Source organism: Halyomorpha halys, unplaced genomic scaffold, assembly GCF_000696795.3.
Source record: "Halyomorpha halys isolate HHAL.00 unplaced genomic scaffold, Hhal_1.1 Scaffold670.1, whole genome shotgun sequence".
Lineage (NCBI taxonomy): Eukaryota > Metazoa > Arthropoda > Insecta > Hemiptera > Pentatomidae > Halyomorpha > Halyomorpha halys.
Window position 1 is genome coordinate 345342 of NW_027106188.1, and position 24481 is coordinate 369822.

The 24481-nt window shown below is 29.3% G+C and overlaps 2 protein-coding genes across 19 annotated transcripts in view; both read left to right on the top strand.

Moving 5' to 3' along the window:
- Positions 1–9651: 9651 nt before the first annotated feature.
- Oda (Ornithine decarboxylase antizyme) lies at positions 9652–13271 on the top strand. The gene is made up of 5 exons (XM_014427759.1): positions 9652–9675; positions 9812–9928; positions 10080–10243; positions 11960–12045; positions 12988–13271. The coding sequence occupies exons 1-5, from the start codon at positions 9652–9654 to the stop codon at positions 13101–13103; spliced, it is 507 nt and encodes a 168-aa protein (XP_014283245.1). The 3' UTR covers positions 13104–13271.
- Positions 13272–17995: 4724 nt separating this feature from the next.
- Positions 17996–24481, top strand: part of l(1)G0196 (inositol hexakisphosphate and diphosphoinositol-pentakisphosphate kinase) — an 82360-nt gene continuing 75874 nt past the window's right edge. For 7 of the 18 annotated variants that reach the window (XM_024360671.2, XM_024360672.2, XM_024360660.2 and 4 more), the window contains exon 1: positions 17997–18308. In XM_024360671.2, coding sequence (XP_024216439.1) covers positions 18180–18308 — 129 coding nt within the window. In that variant the 5' untranslated portion in view covers positions 17997–18179. Of the gene's footprint in view, positions 18309–18740; positions 18826–23761; positions 23958–24207; positions 24317–24481 lie in introns of those variants that run through there. The other 11 variants (XM_024360642.2, XM_024360644.2, XM_024360649.2 and 8 more) reach the window with 7 other exon arrangements.

The following is a 24481-nucleotide window of genomic DNA, read 5'->3' on the forward strand; positions in this document are numbered from 1 at the left end:
GAAACGTACAAGTGGCCAACTGAAGACAGCATTTGGGTTCGGAGGCTACCAAAAAAGCAAATCACTTTAGACAGTTAAGGTCTTTGAAAGACAGGAATCTTAGTGTTTTATGTAAAATCCACAGACAACGATTTCGGTCAAGGAAAAAATTGTAATTGTAAATATTGTCCATAAATGAGAATTGACGTAAATCAGTTTAAATGAAAAACTAGGAAGGTCATGATTTCCTAACATATACAAGAAAAAACCAATTAAAAATTATGCAATTCGTTTGTTAATTAATTATATCATTTTTTTGTTACTATTTTGGGTCACACGGGATTCTTGAGTGTTACTATTTTCAGAGAATGAGTTTCAAAACAATGAGTGACTAATTGTTTTCTCATGAAATAAATCTTTTGTTTAGCATAAAAATATGGAAGAGATAGTAAAAAATTAATCTAAAAGTTATTCTTACATTTTATTTCACTTTCGGGAGAGAGGGAGGAGCGAGGATCCGCCAATATTAAGCTCCAGAAATATCACGTATTGAAATTCAGTTCAACAGTTGTTTTCTGTAACACTGTAGCCGTGAGTATAATCCTGTGGGTTCTTGGAGCCCTCCTTGGGTCCACCCAGCCTCTTAAATTGGGTAGCCTTATCCATGGGGTAAAAATCTGGCCGTCGTAAGTGATTCTGACCAAATCACCTCCTTGAAAAACCGTTAGTCTAGTAACAGTACTGAACCCCTTCATGGGTTGTAGCGGCACAGATTTAATTTTTTTTTAATGAAACATGTATTTATAACAAAATTGAAGTATAATAAATTTTTTACGAATGTGGTTACATAACTTTTTTTCTAAACAATGTGTGTCTGAGATATAGAGACTAAAAATATTATTCGAGTTATTGGGGTAAGTGATATTATATGTTATCTTTACAAACTTTAAGTTCATTAAAATTCCTACAAAATTGTAATTTTATTTTTTTCTAAACTCATATTTTGGATTAGGGATCCAACAGTTATTTATAATAAACAATTTAAAGGTAATATCAAGGCATCACCAGTTTGGATTTGGAACATCCCACTCTACTATCCAGCAATGTCATCGTGTAGTGGACGTAGTCTCGTCTCCTTTGAAGCGCGGAATGTACTGCGCGGGAGTCTTTTTCGATGTAGAACAGGCTTTTGATCGAGTCTGGCACCAGGGACTGCTTTACAAACTCCGTAAATTCCTACCTCCTACATACTTTCTCATCCTTCGTTCCCTTCTCATTGATAGATTTTTCCAAGTAAACCACAATGGTTCCTATTCATCCCTCTATTCTCAGTCCGCTGGTGTTCCTCAAGGTAGTATCCTTGGTCCCATCCTCTACACCGTCTATACAGCTGACATTCCAACCAATCCTAACACTATCCTCACCACGTATGCCGATGACACATGAGTGCTCGCTGTTAATAATAACTCATTAATTGTATCCTAAAATCTCCAATCCCATATCACAGCCCTCGAAGATTGGTGTCGTAATTGGAGGATTAAGATAAATTCCAACAAATCCCATCAAATCACCTTTACCCTTCGTCGTAAACCTACTGACTGTCCTACAGTTTCATTTAATGATGTTACTCTTACCCCTGTCGAACAGATCCGCTACCTTGGACTACATTTGGAGAAGCGATTAACCTGGAATCTTCACACTAGACTGAAAAGACAGGAAACTGCACGTCGATTTCGACTATTACAGCACTTACTAGACAAACGGTCTAAACTTCCAACACATTATAAAACACTGATTTACATGACTGTAATAAGACCAATCTGGACATATGGAGTTGACCTTTGGGGCTCCACTAAACCTTCGAATTCCTCTCGTATTGAATCCTTACAATCCAAAATCCTTCGTAAAATCCTCAATGATCCTTACTTTGTCACAAATAAAATCATACATAAAGTCCTTAATGCTCCCTATGTAACCGATCTAGCCCGAACCAGATATCACTCCTTCCATTATAAACTCTCTAACCACTCAAACCCCCTAGTTTCTAATCTTGCATCCTCTTCCATTCCTGACAATCCTCCGAGGCGCCTGAAAAGAAGATGGCCATGAGATCAGCTAATGTAAAATGTCATTAGAGTGCTACCAATGGGTAGTTTCTCTACACGCCTGTAAAACTCCAATTTAACTTAGATCAGATTTACTAAATGTATTATAATGTACAGTTGTAAATAGCAATAAATAAATATTAAAATAAATATCAAGGCATGGCATTGATCAGCCATATTTGTTTCCTCCATATTTCAGAAACTACATGGTTTAGAAAAATAAATTATACGACCGATTTTATCGGAGATTAATGTATTCTATATAGAACTCGTTTCACCAAACTCAATATTTTTCGAAATAAAAACAAAGAACCAATAAAGACACGGTTTTTACCATATTCTTCTCCCCCTCCACCCAAAACTTAATTATCGAACCTGTTGAACTTTTTCGCTAGCAATGTACTGGTGTAACTAAATGATATAAAATTGGTCAATATTTTTTTTAATGCTAGCATGTAGCCTCTTTAGGTCAAATAACCATTATCGCAAAATGGTCTGTATGTTTGTATATGTTAGTGAGCTTTTTTTTTTGGAGTAGGAAAATCTTCAGAAAAACTTGGCTTGACACGTACCTACTTACTCATGTAGAGGGATTCTAACCACCTCTTTATATATTTTCTCTCCTCTCCAAGGGACTGCCATTAACGATACGTCGTGGAATAAAATCGCCGAGCGATCATACATCACTTCTTATTTCCTGCATACTTGAGACCTTTCTTAGCCCTCTCTTCCGCTCAAAAAGTATTCTTAAAAAGTATAATCTTTGCTATTAATTTTATTACAACATATAATATAATTTGATATTTTATTCTATTATTAATTAACGTTATAGCTATTAAAAATCAACAACTCCAATAATTCTATATAATTCTTGTTAATTTTTTTTTTTTTTTAAATTACCTATTTATAGTCATATTCTCTCCAGTGGTTTACATTACAACCACCTACAACAATTTATTCCCTATCACCACTCTGATAAATAGTTATTAGGACCCTAAAAATTTAATTGAGCTTTATTTAGTAATGGAAATTGCTCTTTATACATTATATTTTACATGTACAAACATACCCAACTGGATTATTAAAATTCAGTGATGAAATATTGGAGAAGTTAAAAAAACCATAGCCCTTCTACTGACATCCATCTATCCATAAACTCCAACAACCGTCCCATATATAGAACTATTTCCAGCCCAGAGTCCTATTTTATGTATGGAGCTAACATAAAAAAGGCTATGATCAGTAAGTCAGATAAGAGCTATACACGAAAAACAAAAGTTTCTACTTCAAAGCTAGGGAAACCTGCACTTTCTGTAACTAATTCATTCTTTCATGTGGCCTCTTTTCCTCATTCAGAGGGAAACCTTCTACATTGCATAACAATCAATTCAATTCGTTAGTTCGCTTTCAGCTTTTATGTCAATAATTTCACTAGTGGATAATTATTTCTAATTAAAAAAGCACTTTTTTTTTCATCTTGGTAACATTTAAACTGCCGAAAAAAAAATTTTATTCCGTATCATGAAATATCATCAAAATAAAAACACAAATAAACAAAAAATTATTTATTCGTGCCGACATTACGACATGAGTTTCAGAGCTTCATCCTGGAGCTTTCGGGCTTAACTTCAGTTTAGGCAGAATCTCTGCCGAAAGCTCCCTGATGAAGGACTGAAACGTCGGCACGAATAAATAATTTTTTTTTTATTATTCGTGTTGTTTTTTTTTTTTTGCTCATGTGATGTCATTCTCCATTTAGTAGACCTAGTAACAGACTCAAACATGTTATATGTTATATCGTTTTAGCATGGCAAAAGAAGGAAATATTTCTCCATTTGACACAACTTTTTCCATTTAACACGCTTTAACATGTTAAACTAAAGATCATGAATAACCCTTAAGTAAGTATGAATTTTTACAGCTCGTAATCATGGTTTTTTACTATTGAGATTTTTGGAAGTAAAATCTGCGCATCTTCAGATAATGATCCATAAACAAAAACTTGGAGATTATCGGATATATATTATTATGTGAAGAAATATCACGAAACTTGTGTGGCATCACTATAATGTATTGCAAAATTAAAATGTTCCTATCAATGTTAACGGATGTTCTCAATATACTACAGGTTTAGGAAATATTCCCTAAAATTAGTCCTTTTTCTAAAAATTGTTATAAAACTGACTTAATAGTGCATGAGCAATTCGGGTATTATAACCTCTTTTATTAAAGTTTAATTACAATTTTCTGAGTTTGAAATAAGTCCTCACATTCCCCAACCTTTCGGGGCTTAGAAATGATTCGGGAGGATGTCTCCTCTTTTTAAGCCTATAACTGTTTTAAATATTGAATTATTTCCCTTTATGTCACAATTTATTTTACATATTAATAATATAAATCATGGGTTGTATTTCGTAGAATAACTGACGCTAGTTTGGTTTTCCTTAAATTAGAAGATGTGGATTTGTTACCAAAGACATTGATGTGAGTTTGATTATTGAACCTGAAGACTGCCTCTGCAGATCCAAAGCAAGCGACTGATCGTCTGGTTTGTGGTCTAGAATATTCCATGAGGCTACCTACTAGTTCTTTCCCACTCCAGCCTTTTAGACATGTCCTCCAAACCACACCTTTTCCAAACACTCTCTCGAGGGATGAAGGAAAAGTGTCCAAACCTACAGTTTTATTTAATTTCTTTTACTAACTACAATAAATAAGGCATTGTATTTTTTAATGGAGTCCTCATGTAACGACTGACTATATCAGTTAGTGATTTGAAACGAAAAATCAATTGTAGATCAAATATGAATTTTAAAGTGCCAAGGGAGTTAGACATGGTGAGAGAGTGAACAAAATTTTTATTTACTACTTATAAATCAATTTATGGGATAAAATATAGCCACCATAGTAGAACAAAAGGAGAGCAATAGTTCTTAATTTTTTTCCAATGATGGGCACTCAAGTTAGAAGCTGAAAATATACCATACGTATGATTACACATTTTCAGATAATGACCCTTCTACGTCTGTGAATTACGTAATTTTTGCCATTTATTTTTTTTTTAGTTACTGGAGCCAGCTACCCGCCCCCAATTGCCAATACGCCCCTGCATCTAAAATAAGTCTCAAGTTTGCTATTCTAGTTATATAAAAATTTAATCTCGAGGTGTAACTACGTGCTCAGAGCCGTAGCTAGGCAAGGGGAAATGTGAAAAATCCCGTTTTTTTTAGACTTGTATAATTTTTATCAAGTCATAAAAATTCCGCTTTAATGGAAGAAGAAATTATTAAAATTACTGCACGGAACTATCTGTAATATTATGCCAATGATTTACAGTCTAATTAAAAATTGTTCAGACCCCCCCTGGTGTTGGAGGGCGCAGTTTTCAAATTTTCCAGTGCGAAGAAGGGTCTGTATATACTCTTCATTACCTGTAGGGTATTCACAAATAATATTTTTCAGTCTGATTACTTTGTAAGCTAATATGCAATCAAAGAGCAATTATCCAGAAACATCATATAGGTAATTTATCACTCTAAGACTTTTTTTTAATTACTAGGAATTACCATTGCTAATTATGTTTATCTGAAGAACAGATTACTAGAAAATAGTATTCTTTTGATAGACCGAAACGTATGTGGGAGTGCTGGATTTGGTTTAATTCCATTGTGGAGTTTTGGCAGGGTTCATTGAATTGAAGAACGCAGGCAACGGTTTGATATCCGCATGGAATGTGAGAGTTCATAAACCCTGCTAATTATTACTTTTATTCTTCTAGCATGAACATGAAAGATTTTTTAATTATTCGTATACCAGCTACTTAATATAAAGTTATTTAATTTCTTCCTAATTGAGTGCTATTTAGTGTTAATATGGCTTATATTTATTACATTACTATGCCTAAGGGGAGAGGGGGGGATTTTTGACTAAACATGATAAGAAAATTATATTCAATTGAGTGCATTACAAAGTTAGCTACTGCGCCTTTCCTTTTATTGAGGGAAGGCAGTTGGTGGCATTGGTTTTCTCTGACGTCAAAGTCGCCATTGTGCCTGTGCAGCAACAACACGGTGGCATGAAAAGTTTATCATTTCATTGTAAATTGAAGTGCAATTTTATTTCTAATTGTTTTTTAGCCAAAAATTATGAGTATTCGTTCCAATTTATTAAGTATTAATCTCCACGAGAGTAAAAAGTTTTTGGACAATATGCCTGGACTCATTTCAACTACGTAAGTATTTATTTATTTTTTATTTAGTCACTAAGACATTTTCACCATTTTGTGAAAGTTGCTCCCTACAGCTTTCACATTCGTTAGAAGTTCAATGTTTAATTCTTTATTTTATAAACTCAGTTCAGAAGTAGGAGTGTGTTAAGGTCTGATATTGATTTTCTTCCAGACCTAGATCCTCCATCTTAAAAACATAAAAATTTATTGAACGAAGATAATAATTTTTTTAATTTCATTTGAACTAATCCTCATTACTGAATTTGGATCCTTTACACTGTTTCTTTCTTTTTTAGAGTTAAATGTTATTTCTAACTTAATGTTTATTTTTCTTTATCAGCCTCAAAAAAGAGCCATTAAATTTTAGTTCCAAAGTCCAAGGTTAAGAATGAATAACTTCTTAATCTCATAATTGAGTGGAATTTTCCCATGCTTTAAATAGCCATTCTTGGGCAATATTCTCATCAGTTCTTTGTGAATTTCTGAGCTAGAAGGTGACAAGTGTTCAATATGCAACTATTAAATTGTGCTATGATGAGTAGTAGTAGTAGTAAAAGTGAATGGTAATTATTTTCTGTTAATTGTTTCTTAAATATTTTGTTTACCCTTTGCAATTCAAAATAAATAAATTAATTACTGCTTGAAATAGTTATTATTTTGAAGTTGATGTTGCCAAAACACTGTGCCAAATATTTTGGCATGATTCCGAAAGTGGATTCTGCACCGATTCTAAACTATTTTAGTTTTGATATTTATTTAAAACTTTGTTTATACGTTTATATTATTGTTTTGCTGCAGCAATGTTTTTATTTAAATATAAACCAAATACACTGTTACTTATTTTTATAATGATTGTGTAATTTAATTCTCTTACACTAATAATTTAACAAATTAACCAAATACCAGTCTAATTCGGAATTATTATCTTGTTTATTTTTTATATTGTTAGTAACATAGCATTTTTTTTTCTTATTAATTTTGTATTAATATCTGGACTTTCGTAATGCAGTGTTTTCGATTTAATGTATGCAGTAGAAATTACATAAGTCCTAATCCTCCATAATTTTAATATAAATGTTAAAGAATTTTTATCTCTTATCTCTATTTGAATCAGCAATTATACTGTTATCTCTTAGTGATTTTTTCATAGTCCATTTTTATTTTGTTAATTTGTTCATAATGGGTTTTTAGTTAAATTTATTATTGCACGTTAACAAAGTTAGTGTAACATTTATTAATTATTTTTTGACCATAAGCACAACAAATAGAACTTTTTTTGTTCATTTATGTTGTTTTAAATGTTCTCATAATTGAAGAAAAAAAAAGATTAATAAGAAATCATTATTGAAATTATGGAATATAATCTGGTAAATCTACTTTCAATTTATTAATGTTAACAATAAATTGTTTGTGTTCTTTTCACTTATGTATTTAGAAGCAGCTAAAATTAACGAATACTTGTATGGCATTAGCTTAATTCATTTATCAAATATATACATTATATATAAATATTATTTTTTATTTTTTAAACTGATGATAGTTAATCGTATATAGTATTATCTAATCAGTTATTCATTTTGAAAGCTATTATTAAATGATTTTGTTTTTTACATAGAAAACGTAATCGAGATAAAATTATTTGTTATCTAATTATACCAGAATTTTATTTTATATTGTTATAACTATAGCAAATGAGAATAGATCGGATTTTTAATCCAACTACTAAGTATACCAACTTTTAATTAATTAATTATGGCTCGTTATGAGTATGAGAGATATATTTAATTTGACATCATAATAAAGAAAATAAAGTAATACGGATATCATCATACCTTCTTTGTGAAGTTTATGTATCATATATCATTAATGGTTGTTTCCAAGACTACCATCTTAATTTCTTTTATTTAATTTTTGGCCTTACTGTAATACTATTGAAACAGCAAATAAATGTTTTTCAAGAAGTTAACATTCAATGGTATTAATAACAATGATAAGGATTGACCTTATTACCTCTGATATAATTTATTATTCATCTGTGCTGAAAGTTCCTTCCCATGAGCAAGTTTACTTTCAGCTGCAATTTCTTGTTTTTCAAAATACTTTAATCTTAATGATTTTAGTTTATTTGCTAAAGCCTCTAGTCAGGTCTTATGTATGAATTCAATTCAAATTATCAGGCAAAAGTTTTCTTTGTATTACAATTTATCCTTTATGGCCTGATTTATGATATTTACATAGCCCCTTCTAACGTAAATCCGAGAGGCTCATGATGGAGATGTAAGCTGTCTAAGTACCCCAGTCTGTTTTATAAAAATATTGTGAATAAATTGAAACATATTTTAAGTGACTTCTTGGTTTGAATAAAGGTTGACCTGCCTCTCTCTCCATTTTAAATATAATTTCTGAGGAAAAACTAAACTGTGCTAAAAAGAAATGAATTTCCAATTTTAATATGCATGTCTTGAAAAGACACCAACATGCATAAATTAATTGGATAGTCAATTCTCTGAAGATTGTTCAAATTTGTAATTTTCAGAATTACTCAAAACCTATTTTTAACACACCCTCCTTTTTTGAAATAAATGATTCAATTATGTACTGTACAGATAAACAGAATTACAATATCCTAAAAACATTATTATAACCGTACCTAATTAAAAGTTTAATTGACTCTGAAACTTTTAAAAATATAAACTTTTGGTTGGTTAATTTAAAAGAAATAAACGTTTCTTAAAAAGACAGATTATAACGAGTTTACCACTGGTTTGAACCAGTGCTCCTTCTGATTCGATAGTACTGGTGGCTATTTATAATTAAGAAAATCTTCTCAACTGACCTCTTTCACTTTGTTTCCTTGGCGTATTATTGCCTTGATTGGTCAAAATCCAGTAACGTTCGCTTGTAATGCTGCTTGATTTAGTCTTTATTTCAATTTCGCATTTCATTTTTAAATCAACCTAAAGCTACAACAATAATGTTAATGATGATTATTAATCTTGCACATATTATTCCCACTTCTTCGATTGCTTATATTGTAATAGATTTATATAGATCACAGTTGTCAAGTTATTCTTGTTATGCTTGCTTGGGAGGTCAAAAAACCCGACCTAGACCTGTGATAAGGACCTTGCCAAGTAGGAGTACTTGCCAATGAGGCTATAATTACTTTAATTTTAAATGAAATCTGCAAAATAACATTATTTTTAAGTAAAATTAGAAATCCTTATTTTTTATAATTTTTTCTTTTAAAGTTCTCATGTTATAAAGTATTATGCTTAAGAAAAAAAATAATCAGTTGGGATTTGTAACTTAAACTAATATATCCATTTACCATGGATGATGGTTTCATGTTGTATTATTAATGTATGTTGGTTCTTTCCTCATTGTTTTTGATGTTCTATAATTATGCTTTTGAACAATCTTTTTCTTACTTATTATGAAATGACGACTTTAAATCTTATTATTTTAACACTTGTTCTTAATTTTAGTGCTGGTATAGAAGAGGAGGCCGAGACCAGTTCCCATTATAAGGTGCAGCTGGGTGCATGGCCTCTGTGGTGCTCCTGATGTCCCCCCACTACAAATCGGCCAACCACCACCCCATAATAAACCACAAGTAGGTTATTTTAATTTATTTTTATTTTTTTTGTAGAATTGTTATCGGTAATTTTTATTTCAACATTAATTATAAATAAAAAACATAACACCTTAAGCCTTTATAATTTTTCTTAAATGTATTAACATTTGATTGTTTTTTCAATTTACAGGAGATAGGATTAGCTGAAGCAGTAGCAAGAGGGGGAAGTGTACGTATCACATTTATTCTTAGGTTAACTGAACAAACAGAAGCAGTTTGGGAAACACTTCTTTTTGATAAAAAACTATATATACAAGTACCTACATCTCTTCTGCCTGATGGTTCCAAAGAGGGGTAAGTGATTTTATGTTATGATTCCATTCATTTTTCTTGTCAGATTTTCTATATCTGTGAGATATGTTTAATAAATGTGTTAACTTGAAAGTTAATCCTTACATTTTTGTTATCAAGGGATTGTTTTTAAAAATATATTACTTTTATTGCCGAAAAATTAGTTTTAAACTCAAATTTTAAATTTGGGATAGTCCACTCTGGTTTTCAACATCTCAATTATTACTTGCCCAATGGTATAAGGTTAGGGTTGGAGCATACTCAAGGTTGAGTTGCAACTTTGTAATGTTGATCTTGAATATTGTGTTAGATCACATTTGAAATAGAAGTTTTAGTCCCATCAAGATTCAAGGTTGATCTATAACGGTTCACTGAAATATGGGTCGCATTCTTTCCATCTTTGTTTCAAGTGCCATTCTAGCAATTGACTGAGTAACTGTTTTCTTTTCAGTTGATCAAATGTGAACATTTCAATATCTGAACATGTTCAATCAGTCTTATTATATTTATCAAAAAACATTTATATTAATAACTTCTGAGTTGTCTAACTCACGCTGTATAATTAGCGATTGTATTTACACGTAAACTTTACAGAAGTTATACCCTCTCATTTGCTTTGTAGATCTACTTGAAATCACTACAGCAATTCATTGGATATGAAATTCATCATGTAGACTTCAGGTGCTAATGTTGATATTTTATATTAATGAAATCAATTGACTGGGGGCCATTTCATTTTGGCAGTCCGCATCTTTTCTTTGTTATACATCTTATAGTCTTACAAATAAAAATAAAAAATTGTGCGTGTTACTTTTTGATGTATTCCATATCTGATTTTTTGTTTATCTCAACATGCCTTAGTTAATGCTTTATATTATTTAATCTTTCTATTTCTCTTTATTTCAGTGGTTTGGTGTCTTCTGCAGCTCTAAAAACGAAGTTTTCTTTTTGTTAGTGACATATAGTAGAGTGATAGGGTTATTGATATATAGTAGGGTGATAGGTTATAAATCCTGCTTATTTTATACACGCATTGATTTTAATGTAATTTTTATTTCATTACTATTTGTAGATCAATTGATTTTTTTTTATTAATTTATCAAGTCACTGCTTAATTATTACAATTAATTATAAATTCTGAAGCTTTAAAGTATGAGTCCAAATTTAATGCTTCGGAAACATTCAATGTATTTAATACTGATTCATTAATCTGATTCATTATTTGTTTCAATTAAGATTTTTCCTATTTTAATTGAAGGGTGCAGGGGAAAAAAAAATCTAGTCCATTTTTTTTTACAATTTGAGTTGTTTAAGCTTAATGAAAGCTTTCTATACTACAATCAATTTTCTTTATAAAAATCCATAGTACTATACAAAAATCAGATATGCAATAATGCTGTGGAAGAGGTAAATCTAGGTTACTCTATTTTATTGAACAAAACAAAAAGTATTAAATGTGATGGTTCATTATTTTTATGCTCCCTTCAATTTTAATTTCTTTTAAAATTCATTAATTAGAATCTATTTTTATTTTAACTATAAATTTTTAGAATTTTAATTATAAAAATGAAGAGTAGCGTATTTCATTCCTTGATTGATATTCAGGGAGCATCTAAGTATTATTATTGAAATACTAATCTAAATTTCAAATCATTTTTTGTTCTCCAAAGAGGTAGTTTTAAAAATTGTAATCATTTTTATTTGTATGTCTTTTTATAGATTTGTCACATTGCTTGAATATGCTGAAGAAGAGCTACATTGTACAGATATTATCGTTTGTTTGAAGAAAGATCGAGCTGACAGACGTAAGTCTTTGTATGATTGGAATATATTTTAATTCATTTTGTATCTTTTGTTTTTTTTTCAGGTTGAAGTAAGATTATTAAACTCATTAGAATTATATAGCATTAATTCACCATTTACTTTACCTGAAGTTTTCATTTATGATCATATTTTTACTTACTCCATGCACTACTGAACCATAATATCATTTCTTTCTCTTATTTTCTTCTTATAAACATAGTGTCATGTAATCTATAATAAAAGAGAAGTGACTATGATATTAGATATAAATATCTGATGTTATATTTTTATTTTATTGAAAATTGTAAAATAAAGCAGCTGAGAAATTTTTCAATTGAACTTAGTGCCAGAATTGGGCAAAAATTGGCTATAGATGAAACTAATAGCTAAAATTGTCGTCATGGATACAATATTTATTTTTATTTATGGTTCATTCATGAATAAGGATCGTATCCATGACAATTATAGCTATTAGTTTTAACTATTGCTAATTTTTACCCCTCTCTGCTTATTGCTATTTTTATTTTTAAAGTATCGTGCACAGGTTCCTATGGAAACCAATTCACTTTTTATTAGTTATTCGCACTATTTGAAAAATATACACCTTCTGGAATATTTCAGATACTTATTTGAAAGATAGATAAATTTTCAGGAAAAACTAAATTTAAAAAAAAAACTTAAGCCAATTAGGAAAGTATTGTGAGTGGACATGGAGGATTTTTTTCTTCTGCTTAGAATTTAGTTTTTAAATGTCTTGTTAATTTAATATTTTTTAACTTTCTGTTATTGTTTCTAATAATTCTGTCTAATGTTCATAATTTATCAGTTTTTCAATTATTTTAATATATAGATGAAATAGTTTTAATATTATGTGACAAGATGTTAGTACCATCTTTAGTGTAGCATAACACACTAATCCACATTTATGTATGATTTATTTCCAGAACAATTGGTTCGAACATTCATGTTCCTTGGATTTACTGTCCTTCCACCAGGCCATGGATTACTTCCCAACCCTTTGGATACCATCAATTTATATATGAGATATTCTATTGAGTAGTCAGCACATTATATCTTTAAAAAGTAAACATTGCTTTTATCTAATTAACTGTATACCTTATTCAGAAAGACTATCTCTTGTGATTATTGGAAAGTGGTTATAAATATATATATTAATATAACTGATGTATTCATTAAAATGCAAATAAAATGACTGATTTACAGGCGATTTGTAGTATCTTTATCTGTGTTTCTTCTTATTGTATATGTTTATGTTTTTATAAGTTACGGTTAGTTACTATTTTTTGTGTGTGTGATTACCATTCCAACTTTTAATTTTTTGTATTTATGTTTTTATGCTTATTTTCCTGCTCTTGCTACCTGTTATCTATTAGTTATTATGAACAAATTTAATATTATTTTAAAGATTTATATTTTGTAATGTGTTACATTTGTTTTTTTCTTTTTTTTGGCAATATCGTTAAGTATTATGTAGTTTAATGTTAATTGTTAGTTTTATTCATTAATGAATACAAATATCTTAGACTTATGTAAAATCTATTTTCCTTGTTTAGTCTATGATGGATTTATTATAAACATATGTATTCTGGTGTTAGATTTATCTAATTAAACATCATTTAATTCCTTTGTTATTGTTTTTAATATTTTTTACATAAAATAGTTCTTTCAGATAAAATGAAGTATATTCCTTATGAAAGCATTGTCATTAATTGTAATTAATAATATTAAATTTTGTTCAAATCTTTTCTTCTCTTTTTTTCTTTTTGGGGCACTTATTTTTTTATACTATAATAAATAGATTTACCTTTAATAACTAATAATCTTCTTGACAATGATCAACTATTGTTTTGATCTATTGAAATTCCTTCTTTTCTTTTTTTTTTTTCTCTCCTTTCTTCGACTAATGAAATTGTCACTTGCATTAATCACATTTGTATTCCAGAAATAAAAAAAAGTCTTAATTTTTAAAATAAAATTATGAAAACTTCTAAGTTCCTTAATATATTTCAGGGGTCTATCATAATTTACATCTTACAGATTATGTTATGATCTGAAACTCAAAGGAAGTTGGAAGGTTTCTGTGAGTGGGTGTGTACAAGTTTGAAGGTCGTTCTGGTATAGTAAAAGTACATGGTATATGAAAAGGAAAGGAGATAAAGAAAATTGTGTGGATTCAGGGTTTTAATGAATGGTTTCTTAGAATTAGAATTAGAATAAGAAATTTAGGCCCAGAGTAGTCTCAAGTGGTAGGAAAGGTCTGATAAAATAATTGATGAATCAATCATTAGTATACTTAATTGCCTTTTTATGTCCTTGGAACCTGTAGAGGAAATAAGAATAAGGAAAGAGAGATCTATTTGGTAGGATACAGAGGTGTGGATTTTAAGTAATTAGATGATCATAGTTATTCCAGAATAAAAATGAATACACAGTTTTTGGGTCAGTAATTAGCTTGTAAAAGAGGGATTTATTCCCTTTCCAAATCGAGTTCTGAAATCTTCATATTGTACTATTGGTTATTAATCCAGTTCAGACTATAGAACACTGGATTTAATATAAGATTTTCATTAATTAGTTCAGACAGCGCAAACAAATATATTTAGATAGGGTTTTGTAACCAAGATGATCCTTTAAAATAGAATAACATTTGCCCTAATGAGTGTTCTGTTAAATATTAAGGTACACTTTAATTGTTAGGGTGTGTATTAGTTGTGGTCTGATCCTGAAGCTCCCTAAGGCATTAAATTAGTTATATTTCTCATTATCCTTCCTTTTTATAAGTTAAATTTTTAAAGTAAATATATATGTATGAATTTAATAAGGTGGTAAGTGAAGTATAGCATCATGTTGAAGTGTTCGATCCATCTTAGTTGACCAAGAAGAGACATCCTGGCAGAACCCTGAAGTAGTTTGTAAGTTGACCTTCTATCACCCACATCAGATGAGAGCTTGCAGTCGACAAGAAACATCATCCAGAGGCATTAAATTGTGATGTCTAGAGAGTCTGTGAATTGGTTTATATTGAATTTGGTATTTATAGAGTAACAATTTTATATACAAGGTACTAATAATTGATCTTGATGAGCTTTGAAAGTCTTTCAGGAGGCTAAGGCACATTGAATGAGCCATTGCATCTTATGCCCAACTGTATATCATTACACTAATCCCACTCCCCCTCAATTGTAGCTAGATAAGAGTCCTGAGCAAGTTCTTCATGTGGCGTTTTGCTCTTGCTGTAAGCCTTGGTTACCAAAATGCTGAGATCACACAGTCATGATAAAACCTTATTATCAACAATTCCATAGATCAATCGCCACCGATGCACAGGTCTGGAATTTTCCTTTTGTTTCAATAGTTATAATTCCGAATGTACCGAATTAAACCTTGTTATGAACTGTCATTTCACTTGTATTTAAGCTGTTAGCTGGTGCTAATACTTAAATGTGCCCCTACACGGTTGTTAAACTATGGAAAATTCGCGCAAGCGTGAAGATGGGTTATATGGATTGGCTAGTAAAAGTTGGCCTAAATTTGTGGTCGACCCGTCGCGTGTCGGTTTTTGGGCACAAATCGAAACTTGTGCTGCATCCTCACGTTCGTTTTCTGTTTTCATTGCTTTAGAACTGTTAACAAATTAATGATCTTCGTGTCTCAATTAATTACAGAATTTCATTCTTTTTTTATTAGTTTATTTTTTATTTAACATAACACGAATATATTTTTATGTTTAGGTAATTAAATTAAAAAGTTTCTGATAAAAGTTCTAGAACGAAGGTTGAATTTGTAGGTTATGTAATACTATTTATATAAATTTTTGTTATGTACAACCTACATTGCTGATATTCACGTTTCGTTTTCATTTCAGTTCTTTATTAAGTTCCTTTTATAGTCAAAATATATTAAATCGAATGTTATAGCCGAAAACATTCAAAAGAAAAAACAAGCATGTGAATACTGACGTTTTTGCTCCCTTTGCTTACCAAACATTTGTACAAGTTTTGGACTTGTGGCAAATGGCAGTGTAGAGCTAGCATAAGAAATGCTGTGCACAAAATTTTATGGCGGTTACTAGTGCTCAAAAAAACTTTGGGGGTTGTTGTTACGCAAAAGAACTGTAGTGGTTGTTGCTGCTCAAAGTCCATATTTTATATTGGTAATGGGGTTTCCTCTCAGCCCCTCTCGCTTAAGCACAAAGTTTGCATAATATAGCCTCGATCGATCAAAGTTTTCATGGATATCATTGGATTCTTCATCAGGTGGTCTGCTATAAGCGACGCCACTCAGAATCAGATATCTTGTGCGGTTGGTTCCTTCTGGGTATTATGAGCTCATTTGGCGAAGAACTCTCGCTATTATTATTAGTTTTGCGGAAGACATCAAGTTAATCTAGTTAGCTGTCCTTTGTCAAACTCAAACACTATCGTAAAGATACGTGTGTTTACACAGAGTTTCAATGAATTCTTCCATTTGGTCAGTCCCAGACGTAGGCAACATGTGCATTTTTACATGCGGATGACTCATCATCGCGACAAAAACTGATCGTCGGCTGGAGGCCGTGTTCTGTCTCACAGGGATGTTGTAACGTAATGCAATACAGTTTGATCGCATGACTGCCTCGGTCGGATATTGCTTATGGCAGCGACAGAACACCTTTTGTGTGGCCAAGTCTTAAGAGGAGCCCCTATTCATCGGAATCAGTCTTCTAGATTATCTCCGACATCTTTAATTCTCTGAGGGTCTTTCACAATTCTACTGGACACTTCTCTGTCTATAAGACCATTGGTTCTATTCATTAAGGGTTGAGTTTGCAATGAACCACAAAGTATAATACCAATACAACTAAAATCTTATAAAATATAATTTTACTAAGAAAAACATATTATACAATGTTATCTTGAAATTCCTTGCTCACGAGGGAAACTTCGGTGAACGTTTATAACAAATTGAGAGGATTTGCATAAGAGTGAGGCCAATTTATTCCTGAGATAACGAAATAATAGAAATGCAAAAAAAGGGACACTTGAGACTTGAATAAATAATAAATAATTCATTCAAAAATGGAAGTGATTAACCTCAAAAAAATTTTTAAATGAAAAGATAAAAATGATGAATTACAGAAAAACAGCAGTAGAAAACATTGCGTGACCTGAAATGGCGTTGAGAATATAAAAAAATAATAATATAAAACTAGAGTAGATGAAACACAGAGTTAGTTTTTTCTTGTTTAAAGGAGTAAAACCTTTTGGTTATCAACGCCTCTATATACAGAGTTTTGGCGTGAATTTTTTAGTTTTAGAGACGAATTGAAGACCAAAAGGAGAGTGAGTCTACCTGTACATTTTGTACAATTCTTTTCAGTATTAAACCGCGAATTTACAATAAAAAAATCTGATAAGACATATTTGGTTTGCTATTGGGAAATAACAGACCAAAGGTTAGCCGATTTGACCAGCAGAAAAACCTCTAGAACTCACAAATTCGTCTCGTCGAAATGTTCATCGGTTTATGCCAAGCTGTTAGTAGGTGCAGAATCTGTGGTTTTTAATTCTCTCACTTATGAGTAGGATATTGAAGTCAGATGTGGATGTAGAAGCCAGATCTAAGAACTCCATCATCGCTCTGGCGATATTAACAACGAAAAACCCTGAACAACTTAAACAATGATATGTTAAAAATCTACCTGTTAAACATTTTAATTATTGATCCAATTAAAAGTTACATCCAGCCTCTAAGTATGTATTTTAATTAAAACATGAGCAACTAACATACAACAAATTGTTTAAAATATACAATAATACTTTTTTATAATAAATTAAAAGAATGGTATTATTTTGCTGATTTATGACTTAAAATTAAAATAGCTGTTTTCTATTCAGGTATGCTTTATGCCGGGCAAAACACTGTCGTTCAATGTTGACAGCACTGAGGATTCTGTAATTAGATCATCTGTTTTCAACTGATAAGATCCCTTCATATAAACAATTTAAAATTCTGGGAGATGTAGTTGTTGTTAGCATATACAAAAAAGATTCAAAATTCTCACTCTTATGTTGTTTACCTTATGAATATTTGCTTCATAATCTAACAAATTAAACATGGCCTCAAAATTGTATAAATGTCAATTAATTTAGGTAGAACCATGTCTTATACTGAACTTGAACATGGATATCAAGGTTTAAGAAAAGCTAGACCTTCTTTTTATGTTGGTCATGAGACATCTTCCATTATAAGAAGCAGCACAAAGGTGAGTATCTTTTAGGAGCTTTAAAAATTGAATTAATTTCTAAACCTTAGTTAACTATGCCTTCTTATAATTAACAACTGATATTTGAATTGTTGCACTGTTTTGAATAACCCACGTTAGTCACAAGCTCAAGTCATTACCATATATCTGCCCAATAAATGTTTTTGTTTTGAAAGATCTCTTATATAATAATGAATGGTTCTACTTATCCATATAATACCTGGTCATGTTTATCATAATATATGAATTATATGTGACATTAAGTGTAACTTCAGAGCGATTTATTAATTTGATAAAACTGGATAAGTGATTGGCCATAAAGAAACTTAAGTGTTTGGTTGCAAATTCTGTGTGACTGACGTAGGGTTGTATTGTAGCATATAAAGTTGCCGAAGCAAGTAATATAATAACATTTTCTCTACCTTCCATAAGGTCAATTAAGATGATAGATCCTGACCGAATTCCTCATATTTTTATTACGGATGCTGATGGTTCAGCAGAGAATTATTGGTTAATGGTATGCTAATTACTTTTATAAAAGTTAACTAAATGTTAATTTCTAACACTGATTTTGTGTTAATAGCATGTGGTTTATTCAATAATTACACCACTATAATAAAAAATTGCCTAAAAGCTTTATTGAAAACTTGCTTGAATAATAAAATGCTGTTCTGATTTATTTTTTCTTTAACATGAAGGTGTATTGTGTTTTTTTTTTTTTTAGTACAAAGCTTTCTATGGTCAAATAATTTAAATTAAATTAGTCATTTTTATATAATGGCACACCATTTAACAGAGCTTGACTTGATAGTATAACAGATTATTATAGGATAAATGCGAATCATATATATGTTATGATTTTTGGAGTGTAGATGAGGATATGTTATAATGTTTTTGCTATTAGTGTCTCTCTCAACTAATATTTATTTGTTAATTACTATTATTGATTCTTATTTTTGCTGAAAAAATATAAGTAATTCATTCATTCACGACTGAATCATTTATATATTTCATACTTATATTAGTTGTAACTATTGATTACTTTTCCTTCTAAAAGAAAAAATTTACTTATTTCTAAAGAGTTTGTTCATGGTCTCCTATACAGTTTTTAAGTTTATTTTAAATTCTGATTTTTCGATATGCTCTAAAACCCTAATAGTTGTGCTGATCCCATTTACTGAGATCTGATTATGTTCTTTATTTGAATGAAAGTAAACTTTATATTCTATGGCACTGATATTGCCAAATTACATTGGGATGTTGGGGTTATTTTATGTTATCCTAGTATGATATTTGATATTTACACTTTTCTTTGACACTTTTTTTCTCACATAATGTACATTTAAAATCTATTGCTATTTGAAACATTTTTTTTTTTTTTTACTTTTTATATTAAACAGAATTTCCGAACATGTTAACTAGTCTTCCAAACCATCAGAAAATAACCCTTAATTCTTTCTGGTTTAAAAATGAAAACTTTCATACAATGGTTTCAGGTTTTGATCTAATAGTCTTGTAAATACCAAAAATAATAAAGTTTAATCATTCCATTTCCTTAACCCATCATAATTTTTAAATATTTTGAATTTATGCTATCTAAAGTCTTTTAGTGTGTATTTATACTAGAGATGCGATAGATGATAGGATTACAGTGAAAGTGTTTACTATGCTGCTTTGATGACCTCATGATTGTAATATATTAGGAATCAGGTATCGCAGTTCCAGGATAAACGCTACAACTCTGTTTAATTTAATAAAGACAATTTGTCACAAAGATTAATATTATTGGTTAAATGATTTTTAAATAAATGACACTTAAATTTATGGAGCATTGAGTATGAAAGGTTACAAAGAAAGGAGCCATAAAATTAGCATTATTGTTGTTAAAATATATTTATATTCATTCATATGTGATGTTTTTTAGTTATTAATTTATTATTTAATTTTTATATTTGAAACTTTTTTCAGAATGTTTCTTTGTTCTTTAATATTATTTGTTGGATAAACTAAGCTAACTAAGTATCAGTATTAATTATTTTACTGGATTTTACGCATTATTGTAATATATCTTTAGTAAGTATATATGGTAATAAGTGTAGTGATAAGTATAGTGGTATATATTTATTAGTGAAATCAATTTAATATATTTGTTTATGTATATATATTTGAAAACATTTAAATCACGATGAGGTTGTAAAAGTTCAGAGTATGAAGTTGTTATATCTATTATTAAATATAATTATGAAAGCATTGTGATTAGGGTGTGAATGTCTGGTAGTAATTGATGGTTATCGATTGAATCTTAAATTATTCAACATACAGCGTAAAACCCCCCTTAACTGGCTCCTAAAAATAACAGGCTGTTGAAAGAAAGTAAATTAATTAAGTACTGAGAAAACACTAATTTAAATAAAAGAACATAACTGATTTTGTAACTAGTATTAACCCTCAGCATGACAGTTGGGTTTATAAGACCTTAATATTTATTTGTTTTGCATTTTAGTGTTTTCAACTAATTTGTTTTTTTTAAATTAATTTTTATTTTAATAAAGGTTGCACAATCTATTTCCTCATAAATAAATATAATGATTGATGCATTATATTGAGTATATGATTTGATATACATTGTAAACAAAAATTTGTAAATGGATCCCACAAACCCACTTTTTAGGTTAGGTTAGTTACTTTTAATGTACACATCACCTATTTATTTATTTCTGTCCTTTGCTTCTTGACCATACAGGTTGGGAAGAAAACAAGCTACCTTTAATAAGAATTCTTTTAAAATTCTTCTTATCTTTCATTTTCCCTTAATGACATACTGGGAAACCTTTACATTAAATTATTTATTTAATTTTAAATTTTACCTAGCGTATGAGTTAAATTAATATTAGAGTTCATACTCCGAAAATTAACTGGTCTTATCTTGGTCCCAACATGGACGGATAAACGGGGTTCTTCATTGTATATTGTGATTTAATCTATTTAAAAGAGCTGTTAATTTAGATATCAGAAATAATTACCATTTCTCACTCAAAAATATATCAAAAATTAAAAAGAAACTTATATCTCCAAAGCTATCCACTTATTGACAACTTACAATATTTTCCTAATATATCAAATAGTTGATAAAAAGATTAGTTGAATCAATGGCAAGACCTTAGCATGCAGTAATTTACCGTTGTGAACAAAGTAAAAATATTATATGTTATATAAAATTAGATCTAAAAATTTGTTCCATGATTAATAACATCTCTATTTCAGTTCAAATACTTTAAAAGTAAAAACTAATGATTTTATTTCTAAAATATTTTAATGGTTATGAAATTTTTATTTTTTCTCTTTACGCCTTCAAGCCCTCTCTGTCCTCATTATTATCCTAAACATTGAATTTCCTTAGATATGAAGATCCACAGATATGAAGTTTAGATAAGAAATATTCAAGGTGTGAAATTGCTAAAGTAAATACCAACATGTATTTTGACAAGATGTTTTGATATAATTTCAGTTTTTTAAATTTAAATATTCCTAAAACAAATTTTAAAGAAAAACATTTTTTTAAAAGAAATTTGTCCTCTAATGATCGATTTCTCACTTAAAATCACTGTCAGTACACAGATAAGCATAGCCTGCCAGTGTACTTTTTTGCTCCAGTTTCTGGTTCTTTAAGTAACTTTCATAAAATTAAAATTTTTTTTTAATCAACAAGTAATTTGTACAATGCTTTTCCCAGAAATGATTGTTTTTATGTTTAGTTTTGTGATTTAGTAAGACTATTGATTCACAATGATCGTTTTTTCAGAGATTAATCATTAAAGTATTATAAAAAACCACAAAATAAGGAAGTTTTTATTTCCTAATATTATGCCAGTTTGTTTTGGAAAAATTATGTAGTCTGTAAATAATATAAGAAACAAAACAAAAATAACTTGTTTATTTTTAATTAACACCGCAGTGAAATATTCTTTACTTCCAACAATGTGTTGATAGCATAGTTATTGGGAAAGGAAAGTTCTGTTAAAATTATTATAAAAAATATGCTACCTTTTTTTTTTCTTTTTGTTTTGATTACTTTTTATGTATGAATAATTTTTAAATAATTGTATCGATTGTTTTCCAATCCGATTGTTTTTTTCATTGTATGTAAAAGTATGAATAAAGCAATTAATTACTGAACAAAAACTGTTTTGGTAATTATTTTTGTTACTGTAAACTCAAACAAGCATAAACCTATTTGGTGTTAATGCCTCATTTCTTAACATACATGTTATTTGGGAATTTGTATTTTTTGTGTTAGTGTTTGTTTTAATAAGCATTCATGATTTTATTTTGTTTTTTTAATCACTTCTTTTAAAGTCTCTCTCATATTGTGCTCTTATGATAAATACATATCTTAGTTTGTTTTGAAATTTTAACTTTGCTTAGAATACCAAAATATTCAAATATCAGTTTATAACATAATTTATATAATTTTTCCATTAATGATACTTTATCATTCATTTGTTCAACTGTTTCAAGGAATTTAAATGCCTCAGTTTCAGTTTATTATTGAATCTTAATGCTGTCCATTTGTATTTGGTGTTAAGCCTCATTTCTTAACAGACTTGTTATTTGTTTAGGTTATTTGGGAATCCCTATTTTTTTTGTTATTGTTTGTTTTAATAAGCATTAATTGTTTATTTACTTTTAATTTTGGTTTGAAGTTAAAAACATCATATTTTTTTTCTGTTGGAAATTATGTTAAATAACATAATGTTTGTAGGTCAAAATTTTTTCATTGTTGGACTCAATCATAAACAAATAAAGATACAAAATGAATCAATTTATAATTTAATATTCCTTAATGTTTTTTGTTCTTGAAATATTCTAATATTAATGTTGGGTCACAAAGTTGTTTATTGTTATATTGTGAGTATTATTATATGTTTTTAATTTTAATGCAGGAGCAGTAACTGATTAACAGTTTTAATTATGATTTTTGATTAGTAATAATTGGTTAACCAAATTATAGTCTGTTATTAATATCACATTTTAATAACAGACTATCTTAAAAGTTATTTTGAATTATTCTATTTTCTTTATAAAAACAATATTACCCCTTATTTGATAATTAACTATACATTTAGGACTGAGATATTGCTTTTTATAGAATTAAAAGTAATATTTTACAGGAATTTATCAGATACCTGTAGGTTTTGTTTTTTTAAAATATAGTTTTTGTTTGAGAATGATTTTATAAAGTTACTTATAGCACTTATTTGCTTTTTTCAGAAAAATTAATTGATTTCATCATTAGAATATGTATATTTTTTTAATAATTGTTAATGTTACAATAGTTATGGTTTGTTACTTACCCAGCAAAACATTAAAACTTGTTAAAAGTATTATTTCAGTCAACTGAACATTCAAGATAATGTATCAATTATGTAATGTTTTCATTTTTATCTGGTATAGTCACATGGAGGATGTCAATGATAAGAGATATTCTCAACTAAAACTCTAAGACATATTATATTTAGTACAACTTTGTGTAAAAACTTGCCATTTTCTTTAGCTATTTGAATCTTTATGGATTTATTTCGTTCTTTTTTTCTAAGATTTGATCCAAGAATTGAAGATGAAGACAATGACTATCAATATTACTATGAGGTAGCCACTTTTTTAAAAATATTAAATATTTGAAAAAACAAAAGAAGTTTTATTTTTAACTGACACTCATTACGTTACCCTTTTTCAATTTAATTTTTATTTATATTTATATTTTTATACATATATCCTTTTTTTTATTTTTAGCTATTAATATTATGTTACAGTTACATTCTTATGTTGGCATTAAAACATACTGATTTGATATGGTCTTTAAATTTAAAAATTGTTTTACTTTTTACCATTTTAATAGATAAAGGATGGCACAAGAGAAGTTGAACCTTTGCCTCTGCTCTGGGACTCATGTTCGTCACGGCAGTTACCTCAATTGTATCCGGGCATACCTTGGCCCTCACCGAATGGTACCTTCCCTTTCCTTATACTTTTCCTTCAAACCGTTGTGTAATTTTCTTTTCTTTCTACATTCAACCATCTTTTACTTTTGTTAACCAGTTGTCCTTCATCATCAATCAAATTATTTACCTACCTAAAATTTATTTAAACTATTATTTTCTCTATGTACCTTT

Coding starts and splice junctions, on each gene's coding strand:
- Oda (XM_014427759.1), top strand. CDS start 9,652: ATGGTTTCATGTTGTATTATTAAT. Junction 9,929..10,079: donor CACCCCATAATAAACCACAA/GTAGGTTATTTT, acceptor TTCAATTTACAG/GAGATAGGATTAGCTGAAGC. Junction 12,046..12,987: donor GAAAGATCGAGCTGACAGAC/GTAAGTCTTTGT, acceptor ATTTATTTCCAG/AACAATTGGTTCGAACATTC.